Source organism: Oryctolagus cuniculus, chromosome 7 (assembly GCF_051225735.1).
Source record: "Oryctolagus cuniculus isolate XC-2025 breed Fujian yellow rabbit chromosome 7, ASM5122573v1, whole genome shotgun sequence".
Classification (NCBI taxonomy): domain Eukaryota; kingdom Metazoa; phylum Chordata; class Mammalia; order Lagomorpha; family Leporidae; genus Oryctolagus; species Oryctolagus cuniculus.
Genome location: NC_142873.1, coordinates 143,442,735 through 143,464,503, shown reverse-complemented (window position 1 = coordinate 143,464,503; position 21,769 = coordinate 143,442,735). Strand labels below are relative to the sequence as shown.

At 41.1% G+C, this 21,769-nt stretch overlaps 1 protein-coding gene across 50 annotated transcripts in view; it reads left to right on the top strand.

The window, feature by feature from the left end:
• The window catches only part of EPB41 (erythrocyte membrane protein band 4.1), a 228,658-nt gene that overhangs the window by 149,260 nt on the left and 57,629 nt on the right, over nt 1-21,769 (top strand). For 33 of the 50 annotated variants that reach the window (XM_070078921.2, XM_070078945.2, XM_070078943.2 and 30 more), the window contains exons 10-12: nt 3,089-3,186; nt 5,488-5,660; nt 18,776-18,972. In XM_070078921.2, coding sequence (XP_069935022.1) covers nt 3,089-3,186; nt 5,488-5,660; nt 18,776-18,972 — 468 coding nt within the window. The remainder of the gene's footprint in view (nt 1-3,088; nt 3,187-5,487; nt 5,661-18,775; nt 18,973-21,769) is intronic. The other 17 variants (XM_070078946.2, XM_070078923.2, XM_070078944.2 and 14 more) reach the window with 1 other exon arrangement.

Sequence of the window (21,769 nt, the reverse complement as noted above, 5' to 3'; positions counted from 1 at the left end):
GCTCCAGGAGAAAGCTCGATGGAAAAAAAAAATTTTTTTTTTTTTTTTCGAACTGAGCAGCATTAAATCTTTTGTGGAGTTAAATTACTCATGTTTTGTGCCACCAATCCCTTACCTCATAACATTAAAATTTATTTGTATGCTTTATTTGTATGTATTAGCTTTTAGTGGTTCTTGGGAATATGTTCTAGGATCAAGTTCCAGATTTTTAATATTATTGGTTGTTTAACTTTGTGTGTAATAACTCAGTTATTAGTTGGAGGTCAAGTTTTAGGATATACTAATGATAGCCAAATTTAACTAATAAATCGAAGAACCATCATGTACAGCAGAATGTTGGTGTAATAGGTTAAGGTGCCGGCATCCCACATAGGCACCAGTTTAGGTCTGGCAGCTCTACTTCCAATCCAGCTCTTTGCTATGGCCTGGGAGAGCAGTGGAAGATGGCCCAAGTCCTTGGGCCCCTGCACACACATGAGAGACCCAGAGGAATCTCCAGGCTTCTGGCTTCAAATCAGTCCAGCTCTGTTATTGCAGCTATTTGGGGAGTGAACTAGCAGATGGGAGATCTCCCCTCCCCCCCCCCCTTCTCCTCCCTCCCTCCCTCCCTCCCTCCCTTCCTCTCTCTCTCTCTGCCTCAGCCTCTCTGTAGCTCGGCCTTTCAAATAAAAAATAAATATATTAAAAAAAAGTAAGAATCATATTTTTCTTTTTTTTAAAGATTTATTTAGTTTATTTGAGAGGTAGAGTTACAGACAGAGAGAGGGAGAGACACAGAGACACATCTGCTGATTCACTTCCTAAATGGCTACAACAGCTGGAACTGGGCAGATCTGAAGCCAGGAGCTTTGAGCTTCTTCTAGGTCTCCCATGTTGGTGAAGGGGCCCAAGGACTTGGGCCATCTTCTGCCTTCCCAGGTGCATTAGCAGGGAGCTGGATTAGAAGTGAAGCAACTGAGCCTTGTGCCAGTACCCATGTGAGATGCTGGCATTGCAGTCTGCTGCTTTACCCGCTACACCACAGCACCGGCCCCAGGAATCACATTCTTGTAAGCCTTCTAGCTCTTCTCTGCCACTTTACTAAACAAAAGGTCCTGAACAAATCTGAGCTCAGCTTTCTTATTCGAGATACCTCCTCCATCACAATTGAAGCTGAAATGACGTAAAAGCTGTAAAAGCTCTAAACAGGAAAGAACCATACTGATGTAAGGTGGCCTTTAGTGTGTAAATACCACCATCTACTGGTGAAAAATGGCTCATTATTTCAGCCTGAAAATTCTGGGTGGACAGGGATTATCACTGCAGCATTTATTTTATTTACCTGTGCCTAACAGAGCAATCAAAGCCAAGAGTTATTCAACTAGTATTTATTGAAGGATTTCTTTGTCCCAGGTACTATTCTAGGAATTTGGAATATAACAGTGATTAACAGTCTCATCCCTCAACAATCTTGTATTTTAATGTGGCTAAGCAGAAAATACACACAAACACACACACATACATGCACAAATTAATAAATATGACAATGGGAAGTCCTTAGCTTTTATAAATATCAGTTATTTAATATATGCCAAAAATGTAGGATTCTTGTTTAAGCAGGCGATCCTGCAGCTGGAAGGTCTTTGGGCAGTATAGTATTATGCCTGCAGTAGATGATGTGGAAGTAGCGTGGCATATTAGAGTGAAATTCTGGTTCTTTCATTTCCTAGCTCTGAGACTGAATGAATAACTTTTCTGGCCTCAGTTTCTTCATCTGTAAAAATGCAGATGATACTGTCTATAATACTGTTGACACTAACAGGAACTTGAAATAAATGTCAGCTTCTTTTTCATTTACAAAGTATGCTTAAAATAGAAACAAAAAGGAAAGAGGCCAAAGGACCAAGGAAAGAGACCAACAGGACAGTGTTTTGGTAGCCCTGGCAACATATGATGTGCTTCAAAGAAGTTCTAATAAGTCATGATCAATCAAAGAGAAAACAGTGATTCAAGAATCAGGGGGATACATTCAAGAAATCCATTGCAGGGCCACCATTGTGGATTAGCGGGTTAAGCTGCTGCCTGCGATTCTGGCATCCCAGATGGGCACCATATCGAGTCCTGGCTACTCCACTTCCAATCCTGCTCACTGCTAGTGAACCTGGGAAAAGCAGCAGAAGATGCCCCAAGTACTTGGGCCCCTGCACTCCCCCTGGGAGACTGGGAAAAAGCTTCTGGTTCCTAATTTCAGTCCGGCCGAGTCCTAGCTATTGCAACCATTTGGGGAGTGAAACAGCAGATGAAAGATTCTCTCTCTCTCCTTCCCTCTCCCTCTCCCTCTCCCTCTCCCTCCTTCTCCCTCCCTCTCCCTCCCTCTCCCTCCCTTTCCCATTCTCCCTCCCTCCTTCTCTCTCCCTTTATCTTTAAACTCTGCCTTTCATTTAAATAAAATTTTAAAAAATCAATTGCACAGCATGGTAACTATGGTTAATAATGTATTATATACTTGAAAATTGATAAAAGAGTAGATTTTAAGTGTTCACACACACACACAAAGTATGTAAAATAATACATGTTACGTGTTAATTAGCTCAATTAACCTTTCTATAATGTACTCACAGAACAATGTTATACACAATATATTCTTTTGATTTGCATTATAAAAATCCATTATTTTAAAAGAATCTACTTTGAGCCAAAAGCTTCTAATTGCCTGTGTGTCATAATATTGAATTATTGGAAGAATTTAATATCTCATTTCTTGATCATTGAACAGTTTATTATTCAAAAAGTAGATAGTGACTTTAGAAAAGCAGTGTCTGAACAATTAAAAGGTGACTTAATTTTATTTCAGAAAAATGTACTTTCTCTGTGTGTTTTCTCAATAAGATATATAAATATAAGATATATTCTGTGATCTTATTTTAAAAAAAGCAATCCTCAGTAAGTAAATTTCTTATGGTAAGTAGGAAGAAATTTCAAATGTCTTTAAATTTGTAGCATTCTTTTCATGTATGATGGCCTCTTCTTGTGACACCATATTTCTCTGGTACTGTATCACCATAGTTGAATAATACTTCATGTTCCATGTTTATTTGTGCTTTTACAGCAAGAACAGTATGAAAGTACCATCGGGTTCAAACTTCCCAGTTATCGAGCAGCTAAGAAATTATGGAAAGTCTGTGTAGAGCATCACACATTTTTCAGGTATTCTCATTTAAATATTTTTCAAGGATAAATTATTTATGCATGTATCTATTTTAAACCTGCTATTGAAATTCTCTTTATTGTATGACTGCCACTCTTTTATTTAAATAGCTCAGATGAGAATATCTTAAGACAAAATTAATCCAGTTCTACCTCTTCGGGTTGAAAAGCAAATGCTTCAGTTCTCAAAGTACCTTTCTGTGTGCGGTAGAAGCAGAGAAGCGAGGAGCAGGAACCTGTGTTTACCAATAGCTCTTTGCCCTAAGTTTTGCTAAAATCAGCCCTATTTAGGAGGGGTATCCTCACCTACCTCCACATTGAATTTCTCTAAGCAAAGCTTAGCTGCTTTTTCTGGGGCTTTTATACTCTAGTGTTAAAGATGTGAAGCTGTCTTTATCTTGGCTCTAATCAACCCCACAGAGCCATCTTTGAAGCCCAGAAGACAGAGGAAACTGTCATTTCATCTGCTTTTTAAGGGTCCATGTTGTTAACCCCTTGTATTGTTTACCTAGCACTTCATGAGTGCTTACCTTTTGTGTAGGCACTGTGCTAGTCCTTGGGAATATACCATGAGATACTTCTAGCCTGTTAAGGAAAATAGTTTTTCAGTTATATAAAAGAAAGCACATGTTTGCTAAATTACAATTAACTATATTAATTGGAATTTTTTTTCTTGTTTTGGTAGTATTTGATATAGCAATTTGTTTATTTATTCAATAGATGTTTATTGGGTGCCAGAAATAGAAACATGAAGATGAATAAATCAGAAGGTGGAGTTCCTAGCTGAGCTGAAAATACTCCAAATACCCTGTTAAGTAGGTTACTGAGTGTTAGCTGAGTGTGGAGAATATTTGACACAACTCATTCTAAGAGAGTAGAAAAGAGCTCTGACTTGGACCTTGTTACTGCCCAATCTTTTAACAGCTATGGGATCTTTTTAAGATTTGTTTATTTATTTGAAAAGCAGAGTTACAGAGAGAGGGATCTTCCATCTGTTGGTTCACTCCCCAAACGGTTACAACAGCTGGAGCTGGGTTGATCTGAAACCAGTAGTCTTCCAGGTTTCCCAGATGGTTGCAGGGGCCCAAGCATTTGGGCCATCTTCTGCTTCTTTGCCAGGCACATTAGCATAGAGCTGATTTGAAAGTGGAGCAGCTGGGAACTGAACTGGCACCCATGTGGGATGCCCACAATGCAGATGAAGGGTTAATCTGCTATGCCACAGTGCTGACCCCCAGCTATGGGATTTTTATTAAATTTTTTAGATTTATTTATTTATTTGAAAGGCAGAGTTACAGAGAGGCAGAAGCAGAGAGAGAGAGAGGTGTTCATCCACTGGTTCCCTCCACAATGTCCAGAGCTGCTCAGATCCAAAGCCAGGAACCAGGAGCTTCTTCTGGGTCTCCCACCCAGGTGCAGGGGCCCAAGGACTTGGGCCATCTTCTCCTTTCCCAGGCCGTAGCAGAGAGCTGGATAGGAAGTGGTGGAGCAGCCAAGACTCAAACCGGTGCCCATTTGGGATGCCGGCACTGCAGACGGTGGCTTTACCTTGCTACACCACAGCACTGGCCCCAGCTATGGGATCTTAAGCAAGTAATTTCTTACTTGAGATTCAGTTTCATGTATCTATGAAATAGAGAAAACATTACCAGGATTTAATGAAAAATTTGCAGTACTATAAAAGTATTTGGTGCTGGCTCCGCGGCTCAATAAGCTAATCTTCTGCCTGTGGCGCCAGCACACCGGGTTCTAGTCCTGGTCGGGGCGCCGAATTCTGTCCCGGTCGCTCCTTTTCCTGTCCAGCTCTCTGCTGTGGCCCGGGAGTGCAGTGGAGGATGGCCCAAGTCCTTGGGCTCTGCACCCGCATGGGAAACCAGGAGAGCACCTGTCTCCTGGCTTTGGATCAGCGCGGTGCGCCGGCCGCAGTGGCCACTGTGGGGTGAACCAACAGAAAAAGAAAGACCTTTCTCTCTGTCTCTCTCTCACTTTTCACTCTGCCTGTCAAAAAAAATAAGAATAATAATAATAAAAAAGCATTTGGAAAACCACAGGCCACAGGCCCTATCTATAGAGATACCAAATGATATAAATATAGGCCCCAACTAAATTATGCTGATTGAGAAATGACATAGAACTAAAATAATAATTGATTGGAAATCTCGTAGTAACTTTAAAGAAACCTTGAGAATCAAGAAACATTATTATTAAATTTTGTTTTTAATTTTACAGTTGGGATAATGAGATGATATATGTATATCATATATATATAATACATGATTATTATGATTTTTTTTCTTCCAGACTGACATCTACAGACACTCTTCCCAAAAGCAAATTTCTTGCCCTAGGATCCAAATTTCGATACAGTGGCAGGACTCAAGCCCAGACCAGGCAAGCTAGTGCCCTGATTGACAGACCTGCCCCACACTTTGAGCGTACAGCAAGCAAACGGGCATCCCGGAGCCTTGATGGAGGTCTGTATTGAATATTAATGATTTCTTTTGATCCTCATTCAATAGAGAGAGATAAAAGAAGGACAGTTATCTATAAGCAAACCAGATTAAAAGATCTCAGTGGTAAATTGAAAGGAATCTTACTAATTATCTGATTCAGTGGAATTATCTTAGGGAAAGGAGAACTGAGGTTGAGAGGGTAGTGGCTGGCTCATTGCTAGGTGGTGTGGATCAAACCCCACTAGAATTATAATAAACCTAAATCTATCACAATCTCTACACAGAGTGAAAAATCTAATGGTGTGAGACTAAATCCCTCTTAAGTGTTGATAAATATTTATTTTCTAGTAGGAAAGAGGAAAAGGGTCTGTTTCACTAAAATAATAATTTAAAAAGAGCAGTTTGTTACATGACAATCATAGGCAGAAAAAGTAATCCTGTTATTGGAGTCTCAGTATGTTATTTAAATGAAATAAGAAGGAAATACATTTCATGAATATGTATAGTGACAGAAGACCTGTCTAAATTTATGAATTATGACTGGATCTTCTGTTCTAAGTTTATTCTCAAGCATTTGAGATCTTTACCTGAAATGAACAAGCCACATTCTGTTCATCATGCCACTTAAAAACAGGAGACTAATAAATGAAATTTAAGAGAGCAGAAACCAAAATAGGTTATTATTGATTATATTTAAGGACTCACCTGTGCATAACCCTGTGCTATCTACTTTAAAAGCAAGGAATGTGTTTCTTTCTCTCTCTCTCCTCTCTCTCCTCTCTCTCCTCTCTCTCCTCTCTCTCCTCTCCTCTCCTCTCCTCTTCTTTTCTCTTCTTTTCTCTTCTCTTCTCTCTCTCTCTCTCTCTCTCTCTCTCTCACACACACACACACAACCAAATTGAAAAATGTTTGCAGGAAAATGGAATTAGAAGGTATTGTGAATTTTCCATGAATTTAAAAAATTTATTAGTTGAGAGACAGAGAAAGAGAGGAGGAGAGAGAGAAAGGGAGAGAGAGAAAAGTGAGTGAAGTGTTCTAATCCACTGGTTCACTTTGAAATGCTACAATAGCCAGGGTTGGGTTAGGCCAAAGCATGGAGCCAGGAGCTCAATCGAGGTCTCCCATATGAGTGGCAGGGACTCAATTCTTTGAGCCCTACTACCCACAAGGGCTGCATTGGCAGGAAGCCACAACTGGGAGCCAGAGCGAGGAATCAAGCCTAGGTACTCTGATGTGAGACATAACATCTTAACTGCTAGATTAAACGCCTGCCCTCCCATGAATTTTTTGATGTTCCTTTGCATGGTATTAGGTTTAGCTTCCAATCTCAACCTCGGCATTTTTCTTTTAGTTTTTTATTTACTTTTATTATTTATTTATTTGAAAGGCACAGTTATAGAGAAGAGACGAAGAGACACAGAAAGAAAGATCTTCCATCTGCTGGTGCTGGTTCACTCCCCCAAATGTCTACAATAGCCAAGGCTAGGCCAGGCCGAAGCCAGGAGCCTGGAACTCCATCTGTGTCTCCCACAAGGGTAGCAGGGACCCAAGCACTTGAGCCATCTTCTGCTGCTTCCCCAGGCTCATTAGCAGGGAGCTGGATCAGAACAGGAGCAGCCAGGAATGAGACCAGTGACTGTATGGGATGCCAGTATTGCAAGCAGTGGCTTAACCCACTCTGCCACAGTGCCAGCCCCTAACATGTAATATTTGTATATTTTTATGAGATATAATCCAATATTTCTTTTTTTTTCTTTTTGACAGGAAGAGTTAGAGAGAGAGACAGAGAGAAAGGTCTTCCTTCCGTTGGTTCACCCCCCAAAATGGCCTCTATGGCTGGTGCACTGTGCCCATTCGAAGCCAGGAGCCAGGTGCTTCTTCCTGTTCTCCCATGCGGGTGCAGGGCCCAAGCACTTGGGCCATCCTCCACTGCACTCCGGGCCACAGCAGAGAGCTGGACTGAAAGAGGAGCAACTGGGACAGAACCGGTGTCCCAACTGGGATTAGAACCCGGAATACCGGTGCCACAGGCAGAGGATTAGCCTAGTGAGCCACGGCGCCGGCCATATAATCCAATATTTCAATACATATACACAGTGTAAATCAAACCATCAACCTTAGCATTTATGATTTATATTTTTAGCCAAATTACTTAATTTCTCTGTACCTCAGTTTTCTCATTCATAGAATGGGAATGATGTTTATACTTCCTCAAAGAGTTTTCATGAGGAATAATGACATGACATAAGTATGGTGCCTAGCACAATGGTGCTTAAGAAGTCCTCCTCCCCACCCCCCAAAACTGTTAGCTGTCACTAAGCTATTGTCATTCTGGCCACAGCATTATTGTTTAGTTTTGTATCATGCAGACCAGCTGCTATACTCTGGTCTGTAATGTATGCAGACCCTCTAATGAAGTATGTAGTACACCCTACAGCAGCCATAGGTGCATTTGGGAAATGCCATACTAATTCAAATATTTCCTTCCATGGTATGAGAAAAATTTTAAATAGAATATAAGGAGATTTTTCTTGGCAATATTCCTATCTGTTTCATAGTTTAGTCATCTCTTGAGTTAGATAATGTGTTGGATACTGGATATATTATAGTGAAAACCTCTACCCTCCCTGAAATTTTTTTTAAACATTTATGTATTTGAAAGTCAGAGCTACAGAGGAGGAGAGGCAGAGGCAGAGAGAGAGATACCTTCTACCTACTGGTTCACTCCCCAAGTGGCTACAATGGCACAGGCTGGGTCATGCCAGAGCCAGGAGCTTCATCCCGGTCTCCCACATGGATGTAGGGGCCCAAAGACTTGGGCCTTCTTCTGCTTCTTTCATGGGTGCATTAGCAAGAAGCTGGATCAGGGGGCTGGTGCTGTGGCATAGTGGATAAAGCTGCTGCCTGCAGCCCTGGCATCCAAAATGGGTGTCAGTTCAAGTCCCAGATGCTCTACTTCCAAGCCAGCTCTCTGCTATGGCCTGGGAAAGCAGTAGAAGATGGACCAAGTCCTTGGGCCCCTGCACCTGGGTGGGAGACCCAGAAGAATCTCCTGGCTCCTGGCTTCGGATTGGTGCAGATACAACTGTTGAGGCCATCTGGGGAGTGAACAGCGATGGAAAACATATTTCTCTCTCTCTCTCTCTGCAACTTTACCTTTCAAATAAAATAAATAAATATTTTTAAAAAACCAGAAATAAGTAAAATAAATCTTTAAAAAAAGAAAGAAATCCTTGGCTATCTGACACCATATCCCATGGCTTTCCTATTAAATAGAATTTTGGTATTATATAGAAGCTATGGCATGCTGTATCATTTCTTTCTGACAGCAAAAAATAACCAAAGATTCAAGTGCAAATGAATTTTGATATCTCAAACAAATTATAAATCTAGTTTACTTATGGGAGTCATACTTTGACTGCCTCTATTTTTCTTGCTATAGAAATCTCACAGTTCACTTTAAGATTTTAAAAATTATTGAGTTATACACTGTGGTTCTGGGGTGAGGGATTATCCAGTAATTTACTTTTAAAATGCTGTCATAACACTTGAGAGTCCCAAACCAAAGCAGGTAAGGCAATTCTGAAGGAGGATAATTATAGCTTTGGTGGCTTTACCATTGGTATCACAGAGTTTTGGAACCTGGAAAAAAGTTTTGAAGTAATTTGTTCCAGTACCTAGTTTTATAGAAGAGGAGCCTGAAGCCTAAAAAAGTAATTTGTCAAAGTTAGCATAGTCTGCTAATACCAACTTAGAAAGAATTTATTTCCCATAATGCCTTCCCTATCTTTACATCTTTGAGAAGTTTTTAATGATTAATAATATTAGCTATTCCTGGTAATTACCACAGTGCTTGCTCTATTGTAAGTATTTAATAGATATTGGAAATAAAATTATTATTTTTTCTATATGTTGAATGTGAGAAGAATTTTATGTCCTAGGCTTTCTGTGGGACATTTAAAATACATTAGAAGTTCTTAGGTAGCCGACGCTGTGGCATAGTAAGTTAAGCATCTGCCTGCAGCGCCAGCATCCCATATGGACACCAGTTTATGTCCCGGCTGCTTCTCTTCCAATCCAGCTCTCTGCTAATGGCCTGGGAAAGCAGTGCAAAATGGCCTAGGTACCTGGGCCCCTGCACCCACAGGGGCTCCTGGCTTCTGGCTTCAGATCAGCTCAGCTCCAGTCTTTGCAGCTATTTGGGGAGTGAACCAGCAGATGGAAGATATATCTCTCTCTCTCTCCCTCTCCCTCTCCCTCTCCCTCTCCCTTTCTCTCTCCCTCTCCCTCTCCCTTTCTCTCTCCCTCTCCCTCTCCCTTTCTCTTTCCCTTTCTCTCTCTCTCTCTCAGTAACTCTGCCCCTCAAGTAAATAAATAAATCTTTAAAAAAATAAAAAAGAGAAAAGTTCCTAATAGAACTGTTATCCCTCCCTTTAACTTTCTCTATTTGGGAGAAAAATACATTTAAAAATTTTGAGGGGCCAACAGTGTGGCACAGTTAGTTAAACCACTGCTTGCAACAATGCCGTCCTATATCAGAGTGCCAGTTCTAGTCCTGACTGCTCTATTTCTAGTCGTTTCCAGCTAATGCGCCTGGGAGAGCAATGGAAGATTGCCCTTAGAAACGCATGGGAGACAAAGATGGAGTTGAGGACTCTTAGCCCGGCCATTGTGACCTTTTGGGGAGGGAGACAGGGGATGGAAGCTCTTTCTCTATCTCTTCCCCACTTTCTGCCTTTCAGATAAATAAATAAATGAATCTTAGATTTTTGTTTTCTTCAAATTTTTACATAAATCCGGATGACTAATTAAGTTTATCGTTTCCTAGTTCATAGGCTATTTACATATCATTGTTTCTTAGGTACCTGTTAAGATCTTTTACTCATATTTCTATTGGGTTGTCTTACTAATTTGTTGGAGTATTTTATACACTCTGGATATAAGTCTTTTGTCAGGTAGAAATATTGTCAGTATGTTCTACTCTATGACTTGCTTTTTCATTCTTTTTGGTGTCTTTTGATGAATAGAAGTTCTAAATTTCAGCATAGTCCAATTTACCAGTTTTTTCCTTTGCTATGAGAAAATGATGAGCCTTGTTTAAAAAATCTTTGTCTACCCATGGTTATGAAGGTATTCTCTGATGTTTTCTTCTCAAACTCTTATTGTTTGTGTTTTATATTTGGATCATCAATTTATCTAGAATTTACTTTTGTGTGTGAAATGAAATGGAGGTCAAAATTAACTTGTTTTTCATATGTATATTCACTTGGCTGTATACTCTATATTGAAAATATTCTTTCTTGATCTTGTCTAGCGAAACCTTTATTATACATCAAGTGACCATCACATTTGGAATTTATTCCTGATGTTTCTAGTCTGTTTTACTAATCTCTTTGTTTACCTTGTGCCAATACCAAACTATCTTAATTGCTCTAGTTTTATGAAGTTTTCATCTGATATTGTTATTTCTCCAACTATATTCTTCTGTAAGATTGTATAATCTATTCTTGGCCCTTCACTTTTTCTTATATATTTTAGAATCAGATTTTCAGCCTCCACAAAAAAGTCTTAGGAATTTCTCTTTTTTAATTAATTAATTTGAAAGGCAGGGTTAGAGAGAGAGGGAGAAACAGGGCAGGGGAGATCTTCCATCTATTCATTCACTCCCCAAATGGCTGCAACAGCTGGAGCCAAGCCAGGCCGAAGCCAGGAGCCTGAAACTCCATCTAATCTCCCATGTGGCTGGCAAGGGCCCAAGTACTTGGATCATGTTCTGCTGCTTTCTTAGGTGCATTAGCAGGGAGGTAGATCAGAAGAGCAGCAGCCAAAACTTGGGATGCAAACTGGTGTTCAGACAGGATGCCAGCATTGCAGGGGCAGCCCCAGTGTTCAAAATTTCCTTGGAATTGAACTGACTATATGAGGAATCTTCAAAAATTCATCAAAAATGCATGTTATAAAACAACTATACATGGATTTCAAATTTCTTGCACCAAAATATGCTTATCTTTTATTTCCATTTTCACACAAAAGTGGAGCACTGTTAATGGTGACTTAGCCTGCTGCACCACAATGTCGGCCCTTGAGTTTAATTGCATTCCTAATATTGATAAATTGTCTTTTATTCCCCTTGAGCAGTCTTGCTAGAGATCTGTTAATGTTATTAATCTTTTTTTAAGATTTATTTATTTATGCTGGTGCTGTGGCTCAATAGGCTAATCCTCCGCTTGTGGCGCCAGCACACCAGGTTCTAGTCCCAGTCGGGGCACTGGATTCTGTCCTGGCCAGCTCTCTGCTGTGGCCCGGGAGTGCAGTGGAGGATGGCCCAAGCACTTGGGCCCTGCACCCACATGGCAGACCAGGAGCAGCACCTGGCTCCTGCCTTCGGATCAGCGCAGTGCGCCAGCTGCAGCGGTCATCGGAGGGTGAACCAACGACAAAAGGAAGACCTTTCTCTCTGTCTCTCTCTCTCTCACTGTCCACTCTGCCTGTCAAAAAAAAAAAAAAAAAAAAAAAAAGGTTTATTTATTTATTTGAAAGAATTACTGGGGGGGGGGGGGAGGTCTTCCATCCACTGATTTACTCCCCAAATGGCCACACTAGCTAGGCTTGGCCCAAGCTGAAGCCAGGAGCCAGGAGCTTATCTGGGTCTCCCATATGGGTGCAGGGGTCCAAGGACTGGGGGCATCCTCCGCTGCTTTTCCAGGTGCATTATCAGGGTGCTGGATCACGAGTGGAGCAGCTAGAACTCAACCCAGCGCCCATGTGGGTTGCCAGCACTGCAAACAGTGGCTCAACCCACAGTGCTGGCCAAACCAACTTTTGGTTTTCTTGTTTATTCCTATTGTACATTTTAAAAATTTCATTTACACCATCTTATACCTTTGTTTTCTTTTTTAAATATTTGTTTGTTTGACAGAGAGAAGGGAGATTGACTGTTTCCACCCTTGATTCAGTCCATTACAACAGTAGGGGATGGAGAACCTGAAGCTGAGAGCCAGGAACTCACTCCAGAATTCCCACATGGGTGGCAGGAACCCACCTGCTTGAGCTGCCTGTGCTGTCTCCCAGGGTCAACATTAGCAGGAAGCTGGAATTTATTGAACCTAGGCACTCTGGTGTAGAAAATGGGCATCCTAACTAGCAGCTTGACCACTAGACTAGATGCACATGACCATCACTGAGTTGTCCTTTATCTAATAGATACCTTGAAATAGATACCTATTGAGATTCATTATTCTTACAGTATAACCCTAGAGTTTAAGGGACTTGTCTAAGGTTGCATAGTTAGAGCAGAACTAGAAGTAGAATCTAGGACTATGCTCTCAGACCCATAATTTTTACTTTTCACTACAATGACTTCCTTTCTGTGGAAGAAAAGAGAATCAAAGGGAATAATATTATTTGAGCATTTGTATGTTCCAGTTACTAGTCTAAGCGTTTTGCCTATCTTTTAAATATCTGAATTATGTATAAACTCAGAAGTATACATTTTACAATTTATTAATTTGAGAGACTGAGAGAGAGCTCTTGTTTGCTGGTCCACTGTCCAAATGTCCATTACAGCTGGGTTGTGCCAGAGTTGAAGCCAGGAGCTGGGAACTCAGTCCAAGTCTCCCATGTGGGTTGCAGGAGCCCCATTATTTGAGCAATTCACACTGCCTCCCTGGGTCTGCATTAGCAGAAAGCTAGAGCCAGAAGCCAGAACCTGGTGTCAAACCCAGGTACCCCAACATAGGAATACAGGAGTCTTAGTTGGATCTTAACCACTAGGCCAAATATAGTTCTATTTTCTTTTTTTTTTTTTTTTAATATTTATTTATTTATTTGAAAGTCAGAGTTATACAGAGAGGAGGAGAGGCAGAGAGACTGGTCTTCCATCCACTGGTTCACTCCCCAGTTGGCTGCAATGGTGGAGCTACGCCATTCCGAAGCCAGGAGCCAGGAGCTTCTTCCAGGTCTCCCACATGGGTGCAGGGGCCCAGGCACTTGGGCCATCGTCTGCTGCTTTACCAGGCCATAGCAGAGAGCTGGATTGGAAGTGGAGTAGCTGGGACTCGACCCGGCACTCACATGGGATGCTGACACCACAGGTGGCGGCTTAACCCACTATGCCACAGTGCCGGCCCCTGTAGTTCTATTTTCAAACATCTTTATTTTTCTTATGTGCCATCATTTTAGTTTAAGAACTGGGTACATGAACATGCCTATGGAACTATTTTTTCCCTCTTGTTCCTAGGTTCTTCTCCATCTTTATTAAAAGGGAGACTTTTCCCTGTCAGGGCCCCCTCCCTGTTTTTTTGTTTTTCTTTAAAAAACAAAATAAAACAAAAAACAAAATACATGAACTTCTAAGCTAGAGGTAATATATTAGGGAAACTTCTGTAAGACTGCTTCTGAAGTGGCCTCACTTTGATGACACAACTGCGCATTCCCTTTCTCTTCTGTTGTGTCTGGTCTCAGACCATCTGCTTCACCATATGGAAGACCAAAGTTGTCTCAGATTCCAGTTTTGCAATGGAGTAATAAGATCAAGGATAGCTAATAATGAAGAGAAGGACTTTTCAGCTACTATTTTTATGATACTTTCTTTGTTTTTGTTTTTGTTTTTGTTTTTGACAGGCGGAGTTAGTGAGAGAGAGAGAGACAGAAAGGTCATCCTTTGCTTTGGTTCGCCCCCCAAATGGCCGCTACTGCCAGTGCACTGCAGCCGGCGCGCTGCACTGATCCGAAGCCAGGAGCCAGGTGCTTCCTCCTGGTCTCCCATGCAAGTGCAGGGCCCAAGGACTTGGGCCATCCTCCACTGCACTCCTGGGTCACAGCAGAGAGCTGTACTGAAAGAGGAGCAACCGGGACAGAACCGGCACCCCAACCGGGACTAGAACCCGGGGTGCCAGCGCCGCAGGTGGAGGATTAGCCAAGTGAGCTGCGGCGCTGGCCTATACTTTCTGATTTTCAAACCATTTCCACATATATCTGCTTAACATTAGCAATCTAGTGATCAAGAAGAAGCATTTAGGTATTTTTATTTTACACATGTGGAAACTGGAGCACACACAAAAGAAGTTACGTAATTTACTAGAGTTACACAAACAGGTAGTTCATCCATTCAGGCAGTAGTGGTTGCAGTGATTCCTGCCAAGGAAATACATCCTTATCATCTTCAGATCTTCAACATATCTGGGTAGATGCTGGCACTGTGACACACTAGGTTAATCCTCTGCCTGTGGTGCTGGCATCCCACATGGTTGCCAGTTCTAGATCCGGCTGCTCCACTTCCAATCCAGCTCTCTGCTATGGCCTGGGAAAGCAGTAGAAGATGGCCCAAGTGCTTGGGCCCCAGCATCCACGTGGGAGACCCGGAAGAAGCACCTGGATCTTGGCTTTGGATCGGCTCAGCTCCAGCCATTGTAGCCATTTGGAGAGTGAACCAGCGGATGGAAGACCTTTTTCTCTGTCTCTCCTTCTCACTGTAACTCTACCTCACAAATAAATAAATACAATCTTAAAAATAAAAACACATGATCATTACCATTATATTCTATTGTGATCCATAGTTTTCAGTCTCCTTACTGAGAAAATGAAAAATTTGCCTGTCTTCATGGTTCCCAGGTGATCTTTCATTTGTATATCAGTGTGTGCACAATTAGTTTTTATCCAATACACTCTTGAAATAATATTAACCTAGAACAAAGGAATATAAGACTTAGGTATGACATTACATGTTATTGATATTTCAGTTCATAAAGTATTTTTATATACATTGAGTATCCATTTCCCAACTATCTTAAAGGGTTAATATCTTCCACATTTTACAAATGATGCAACATAAGTTGCTAAGGTTAAGCTCGTTTCCCTAGATCATACTACTGTGGTGACCAAAATAACCTGGAACCCAGGACTCATGATTTGTCTTTTGTTTCTGTACCATGTTATCTTTCACAGTCAAGGATTTTTTTTAAGATCTATTTATTTTAGAGGCAGAGCTACAGAGATAGGGAGAGACAGAGACTGAGAGATCTTCTGTCTGATGGTTCACTCCCCAAATGGCCGCAAAGGCTAGAGCTGGGCTGATCCAAAGCCAGGAGCTTGAGCTTCTTCTGGGTCTCCCACGTGGATGCAGGGGCCCAAGGACTTGGGCCATCTTCCACTACTTTCCCAGGCCATAAGCAAGGAGCTGGATCAGAAGTGGAGCAACTGGGACTCAAACTGGTGCTCCTATGTGATGCCAGTGCCACAGGCAGAGGCTTAACCTTCTAACCACAGCGCTGGCCCCAGAGTTTTATTATAATATTATTTTTCCAGTTTCTGAACTCTATTTGTACCTCTGTTTCCAATTGCCAATTTCTACACTTGTGCCTACTTTTCCACATATAGTACAGATTGCCAAGGCTAGGAATACTGAAGGCATAAATCATTTGGCTCTGCAATATTAGTATTGGATTAAAACCAAATGCAAGTGGCAAAATAACACATGGTGAAAGCATGGGCTATGTTTCTATGATGCCAGGCAGAGTTGAATTAATTCTTTGAGAGGAGGTGTGAATACACATGTATAATGATACTTTAACACAACTGTGAGCAAAATATTTTGTCACATTCCTCTGTGTTGTTAGGTTTAATCCCATCTGCCATTTTTGCTTTGGCTTAGAGTACCCATGGGTAGCAGGGACTTTAAGAGGCCACAGATTTTTCATTGGAAAATAAAGTAGATTCTTATGTCTCTGCTATTTTCCCCATTCATCCTCTGAGGAATTATTTCCTTTCCTGGAGATCATTACAGTTAATGAGCACTTTTCTTGGTTTTGTATATATGAGGTAGTTGTGAATTTCAACTTTTTTATCTGTTCTGATTCAAGAGATTCCTTTATTTTTAATCTTTATAGCTTATAAATCTAAATGAGTAAATTATGTTTATTTTAATTAGCATAAGAAGTCAGGAAAAGTATGTAATAAAAATTATAAAGTTTTCTTTTAAAGATTTATTTATTTATCTGAAAGAGTTACAGAGAAGGAGAGACAGAGGCAGAGAGACAGAGAGAGCTCTTCAATCCACTGGTTCATTCCCCAAATGCTCGCAATGGTTAGGACTGGGCCAGGCTGAAGCCAGAAGCCAGGAGCTTATTCCATGTCTCCTATGTGGGTGCAAGGGCCCAAGGATTCAGGCCATCTTTCACTGCTTTCTAGGTGCATTGGCAGGGTGCTGGATTGGAAGTGGAACAGCTGGGACTGCAGCCGCCCCTTATGGAATGCTAGCACTGCAGGTGCCAGCTTTACCCACAAAGCCATAGCACCAGCCCCAGAGGATTTGTTGTTGTTGTTGTCTTAATTTGAGATGTGGAGAGACACACAAAGTGAGAGAGACAGAGTACTTCTATCAGCTGGTTCACTCCCCAGATACCCACAACAGCCAGGGCTGGCCAGACCTGGAACTCAATCAGGTTTCTCAAGTGGTGGCAGGGACCCAACCACTTGAGCCATCGCTGCTGCTTTCAGGGTTGCATTATCAGGAAACTGTCATCAGAAGCCAGAATCAGGACTTGAACCCAGGTATTCTGATGTGGGATGTGGGCACTCCAACCAGCATCTTAACCACTAGGCCAAATACCTACCACACAAGATTGTAAAGATTTGCAAAAACAAATGATTAAAGTTAAACCATCTCAGTCCATGAAAGGCTGTTGATCTGTTCTCAGAAATATTAAATCATGTGGGAAAACACCTTCATTTCTAGACAGTGTCAGATGAGTGAGCTCTTACTACAGAGCGTATAGATGTTTTCTTTTAATCCCTGAAAAAATAAAGATAAAACCACAAGAACAGTATATGATTGTTTTGAAATAGGTTGTCTAAAACTTAGATACCAAATAGTCCAAAACAATTAAGTCTTTGAAAAGGGGAAGCTTTTATTTTAAGCCAAATTTGTCTACACAGTCTTCCTTGAACCAGAGTTTCTCAGCCTCAGCAGCTTGGCCTCTATGCATTAGATGTCAGCACACCTTTTCTCTTTCCCACTTGTAACAACCAAATATGTCTCCAGATCCTGCCGGATGTTCTGGGGGGGGTAAAATCACTCCCAGTTGAGAACCACTGCTCTAAGTATTTTAGAGATAGAAGCTGTACCACAAATTGTTAAGACTCTGGGCAAGGATAGAACAGAACACAAAAGGTGTTTTTGTTTTGTTTTAGGAACTTAAAACCAAAGGCTTTGAAATAACGTTTTAAATAAATGATTTATTACTAAAGGGAAAATGTCTGGTTCAGAGATTTGCCCTTACAAGCACCAAATGTATGTAGTACGTGTCTTAGATAAGCCATTTATCAAATTGTTTTGTAGTGATTCCAAGAAGGCGTCACAGAAGAAACCAGACTGAATTCTTTTTTCCTAGAATGTTTTTAGGTTTTTGAAATCACCTAAAATAAATGGATCCTCATTCTGAAAAGACTTCATGGAAGAAACCAGATTTAATAAACCTTTTTTTTTCTCCGCAGACTTCATTGCAGGTTCTTGAAACTAACAGATCACCAGACAGGTTTTCAATTTCTTTTCCTTTTTTGATCTTTTCCCTCCTAAATTCAGCATTTCTGGAACATGATCATTAACACATTTTTAAAGAGTTTATTTATTTATTTATTTTTTTGAAAGACAGAACTCCCATCTGCTAGTTCACTCACCAAATGCCTACAATGTCTGGGGCTAGACCAGGCCAAAGCCAGAAGCCAGGAACTCAGTCCCGGTCTCCAGTGTGAGTAGGAAGGAACCAAATACTTGAGCCATCACCTGCTGCTTCCAAGAGTGCACATTAGCAGGAAGCTGGAATCAGGAGCAGAGACAGGACTCCAACCCAGACACTCCTGTTTGGGATGCCGGCATCCCAAACCACACAGTAACCACTATGCCAAATGCCCGCCCTCATTTAACACATCTTAAGCTTTTCTATTAAGCACACTTTTAACTTTCTTGTTACTTGTTACTTGGTATTTACCTGGCAGATCACGAATCATGTATTTTTTTACCTTCTGCATGGTTGTCTCCCGTAGTGTTCATTGTGTGTCCTGGGTTCAGTATTTCATCTGGTGACTCTCATAGTGCTTCTTTCCTTCACTTACTCTTCCCTCATCCCTTTCTCACACAGCAGCAGCTGCAGACTCAGCAGACCGGAGTCCTCGGCCCACCTCTGCACCAGCCATTGCTCAGAGTCAGATCTCAGAAGGCAGTGTCCCAGGAGCACCTGTCAAAAAAACAGCCCAGAAGGAAACAGTGACAGTTGAAGTGAAAAAGGAAGAAGAGCCCCCTGAGCCAACTGAGCCAGAGCCTACAGAAGCATGGAAGGTAAGTTGTAAATCCAGACATCTGGCTAAGTCACTCTCCTAGTTAGAGGTCTTAACTCCTTGATGAGGAATTTTCCAATGAAATTGATTCTTATAGAATCCTAACAAAACTATACAATTTTTTTCATAGAGTTATGATATATTTCTGTGTAACTAAAGCTGTAAGTTATCCCAGTTTTCAATGACTCACACTGTGACCCAAATGAATATTTTTTAAATGGGCTTATAAAGCACACCAGCATAGTGATCATCTGCTTTTTAAAGTAATTTCTACTCTTCTACTCATCCAGAAGGAATCTGCAAATTGCTTTTTTTAAAAAAAGATTTATTTATTTATTTGAAAGGCAGAGTTATGAGGAGAAGAGAGGAAGATGGGGGAGACAGAGAGATCTTCTGTCCACTGGTTCATTCCCCAAATGGCTGCAATGACCAGTGCTGGGCCAGGCTGAGCCAGGAGCCAGGAGCCAGAAGCCAGAAGCTTCTTCTGGGGTTCCCATGTGGGCACAGGAGGCTGAATACTTGGGCCATCTTACACTGCTTTCCCAAGCGCATTAGCAGGGAGCTAGATAAGAAGTGGGCACCCATGTTGGATGCTGGCACTTTACCCACTATGCCACAGAGCCAGCCCCCTCTCCAAGTTGCTTTTTAAGAGTAAACTCTACTAATGTGATTAAAATTAACTTTATTTTCTTATATGGATGGATGCACTGTATTTCCAAATGACAAGTGTTATATAAAGCATATCTATGTGACTGTTAAAATCTTAAGTAGCTTTACAAAAAAAATAATTTGTTTTTTAGGAGAGATTATGCAAATTAGCAGGGTATTATATTGGAAGTGGAGCAGCTGGGACTCAGAACCAACGCCTGTACAGGATGCTGAGACTCAAATCAGGCACTCTAATATACAATGTGAGCATTCTAAGCAGCAGCTTAACCACTGTGCCACAATGCCTGCTGCAATAATGCATTTTTAATGTTAGAATATCTTCTCAATTTTTAACATTAGGGTATTGCTGCTGGCACTTTTGACTATCCCTCCATTTGTTATACAATTATAAAGTGTCATTAGATCTAGCTCCCTGCTAAAGTGGCAGAAGATGGCCCAAGTACTTGGGCCCCTGTACCTGTGTGGGAGACCTGGAAGAAGCTCCTGGCTTTGGCCTGGCCCAGTTCTGGCTGTTGCAACCATTTGGGGAGTAAACCAGCAGATGGAAGATCTCTCTATCTCTCCCATTCTCTATGTAACTCTGCCTCTCAAATAAATAAATAAATCTGAAAAAAAAAAAATAGAAAGAGATTACTGGAATTGAAAGAGATCTCAGGAATCTTCCTGAGTGGCTAAAATTCCTCTACCTTTCTGCTAATGACTTGTGGTTCTCCTTTTGCCCATAAGGTGGACTCAAATGTCCACAAAAATAGGTTCCCTTTGCTCTTGGGAGCCCAGCAGAGTAGAGATCACTGCTTGGTCTATGCCATCCATTTAAGTGCCAACAGGGGATCTGGTTGATTCTATATAAATGTATGTTTTGAGATACTTGTGTTGAGTTAAGACTGAAAGCTATGTCTGGTAACCTATTATTTTGTAATAGTAATGGGAGAATTAAGGATGACTGAGTAAATTTAAATGTAACAGTTATATAATTATAGCAATTACCTAAAACCATATTTATTATGTAAAGCAACAGTAGTAATAAAGTAGCCTTGTGATTGTATAAATTTTATCATCTAGCACTTGTTTGGTGCCAGATGGAGATAACTTTTTTTTTAAGATTTATTTATTTATTTGAAAGGCAGAATTATAGGGAGAGGGTGAGAGAGAGAGAGAAATATCAAAAGATCTTCATCTACTGGTTCATTCCCCAAATGGCTGCAACAGCTAGGGTTGGGCCAGGCCAAAGCTAAGAATTTCATCTGGGTCTCTCACATGGCTGCAGGGGCCCAAATACTTGGTCCCTCACCTGCTGCTTCCCCAGATGCATTAGCAGGGAGCTGAATTGGAAGCTGAGCAGCTGGGACTGAAACTGGCACTCTGACATGGGATGCAACCAACACCCACAGTCAGCCTCTAGAGAAAGCTTCTTGTCATCTTGAATCATTTGAGCAGATCTGTTCTGTAGCTGTGGAGGTAGGACTACTCCCCCAGGTACATCTTTGTCTTGCTCACTGTTCTCTGTACAGGCACATTACTGTTGCTGCTTGGCCTCGGAACTTAAGTAGAGGACCTCAGTTTCCTACTGTTGGATTGCTAAGGACCCAAATCAAAAAGAAATTGTTATTCTTTTAAACAAGGAATTAATCTTCATAAAATAATGTAAAATATTTAAAACTAATATTGCTAAGTGTACTTAATTCCATGGTGACATTATTTCCATTTTATCAATAAGAAAATTTAAGTTCAGAGAGATGAATTAAGTTGCTTACAGCTACAGGACAAGTATACCAGGATCCAGAGGAAAAATAGCCCACATTGTTAATTACTCTTGGTAGTTAGAAGTGCTTTAGCTGGAGTTTATGATTTGACAGTGTCACAAGGTTTGAGTTATGATTTTTACATTCAGTCCTAGAGAAAATAGCACAATTCCATTGTCCTGGAAAGTAATGCTACATAGTGTGATTAAAAAGATTATGTCAAAACCACAGATTGGGGGCAGGCTTGTAGCCTAGCAGTCATAATGCCAGTTAATATGCCTGTGTTCCAAATCAGAGTGCCTGGCTTTAATGCCTGGAGCTGGCTCATGAAGCCCTGCTAATGCAGGCCCTGGGAGGCAGTGGTGATTGCTGAAGTAATTGAGATTT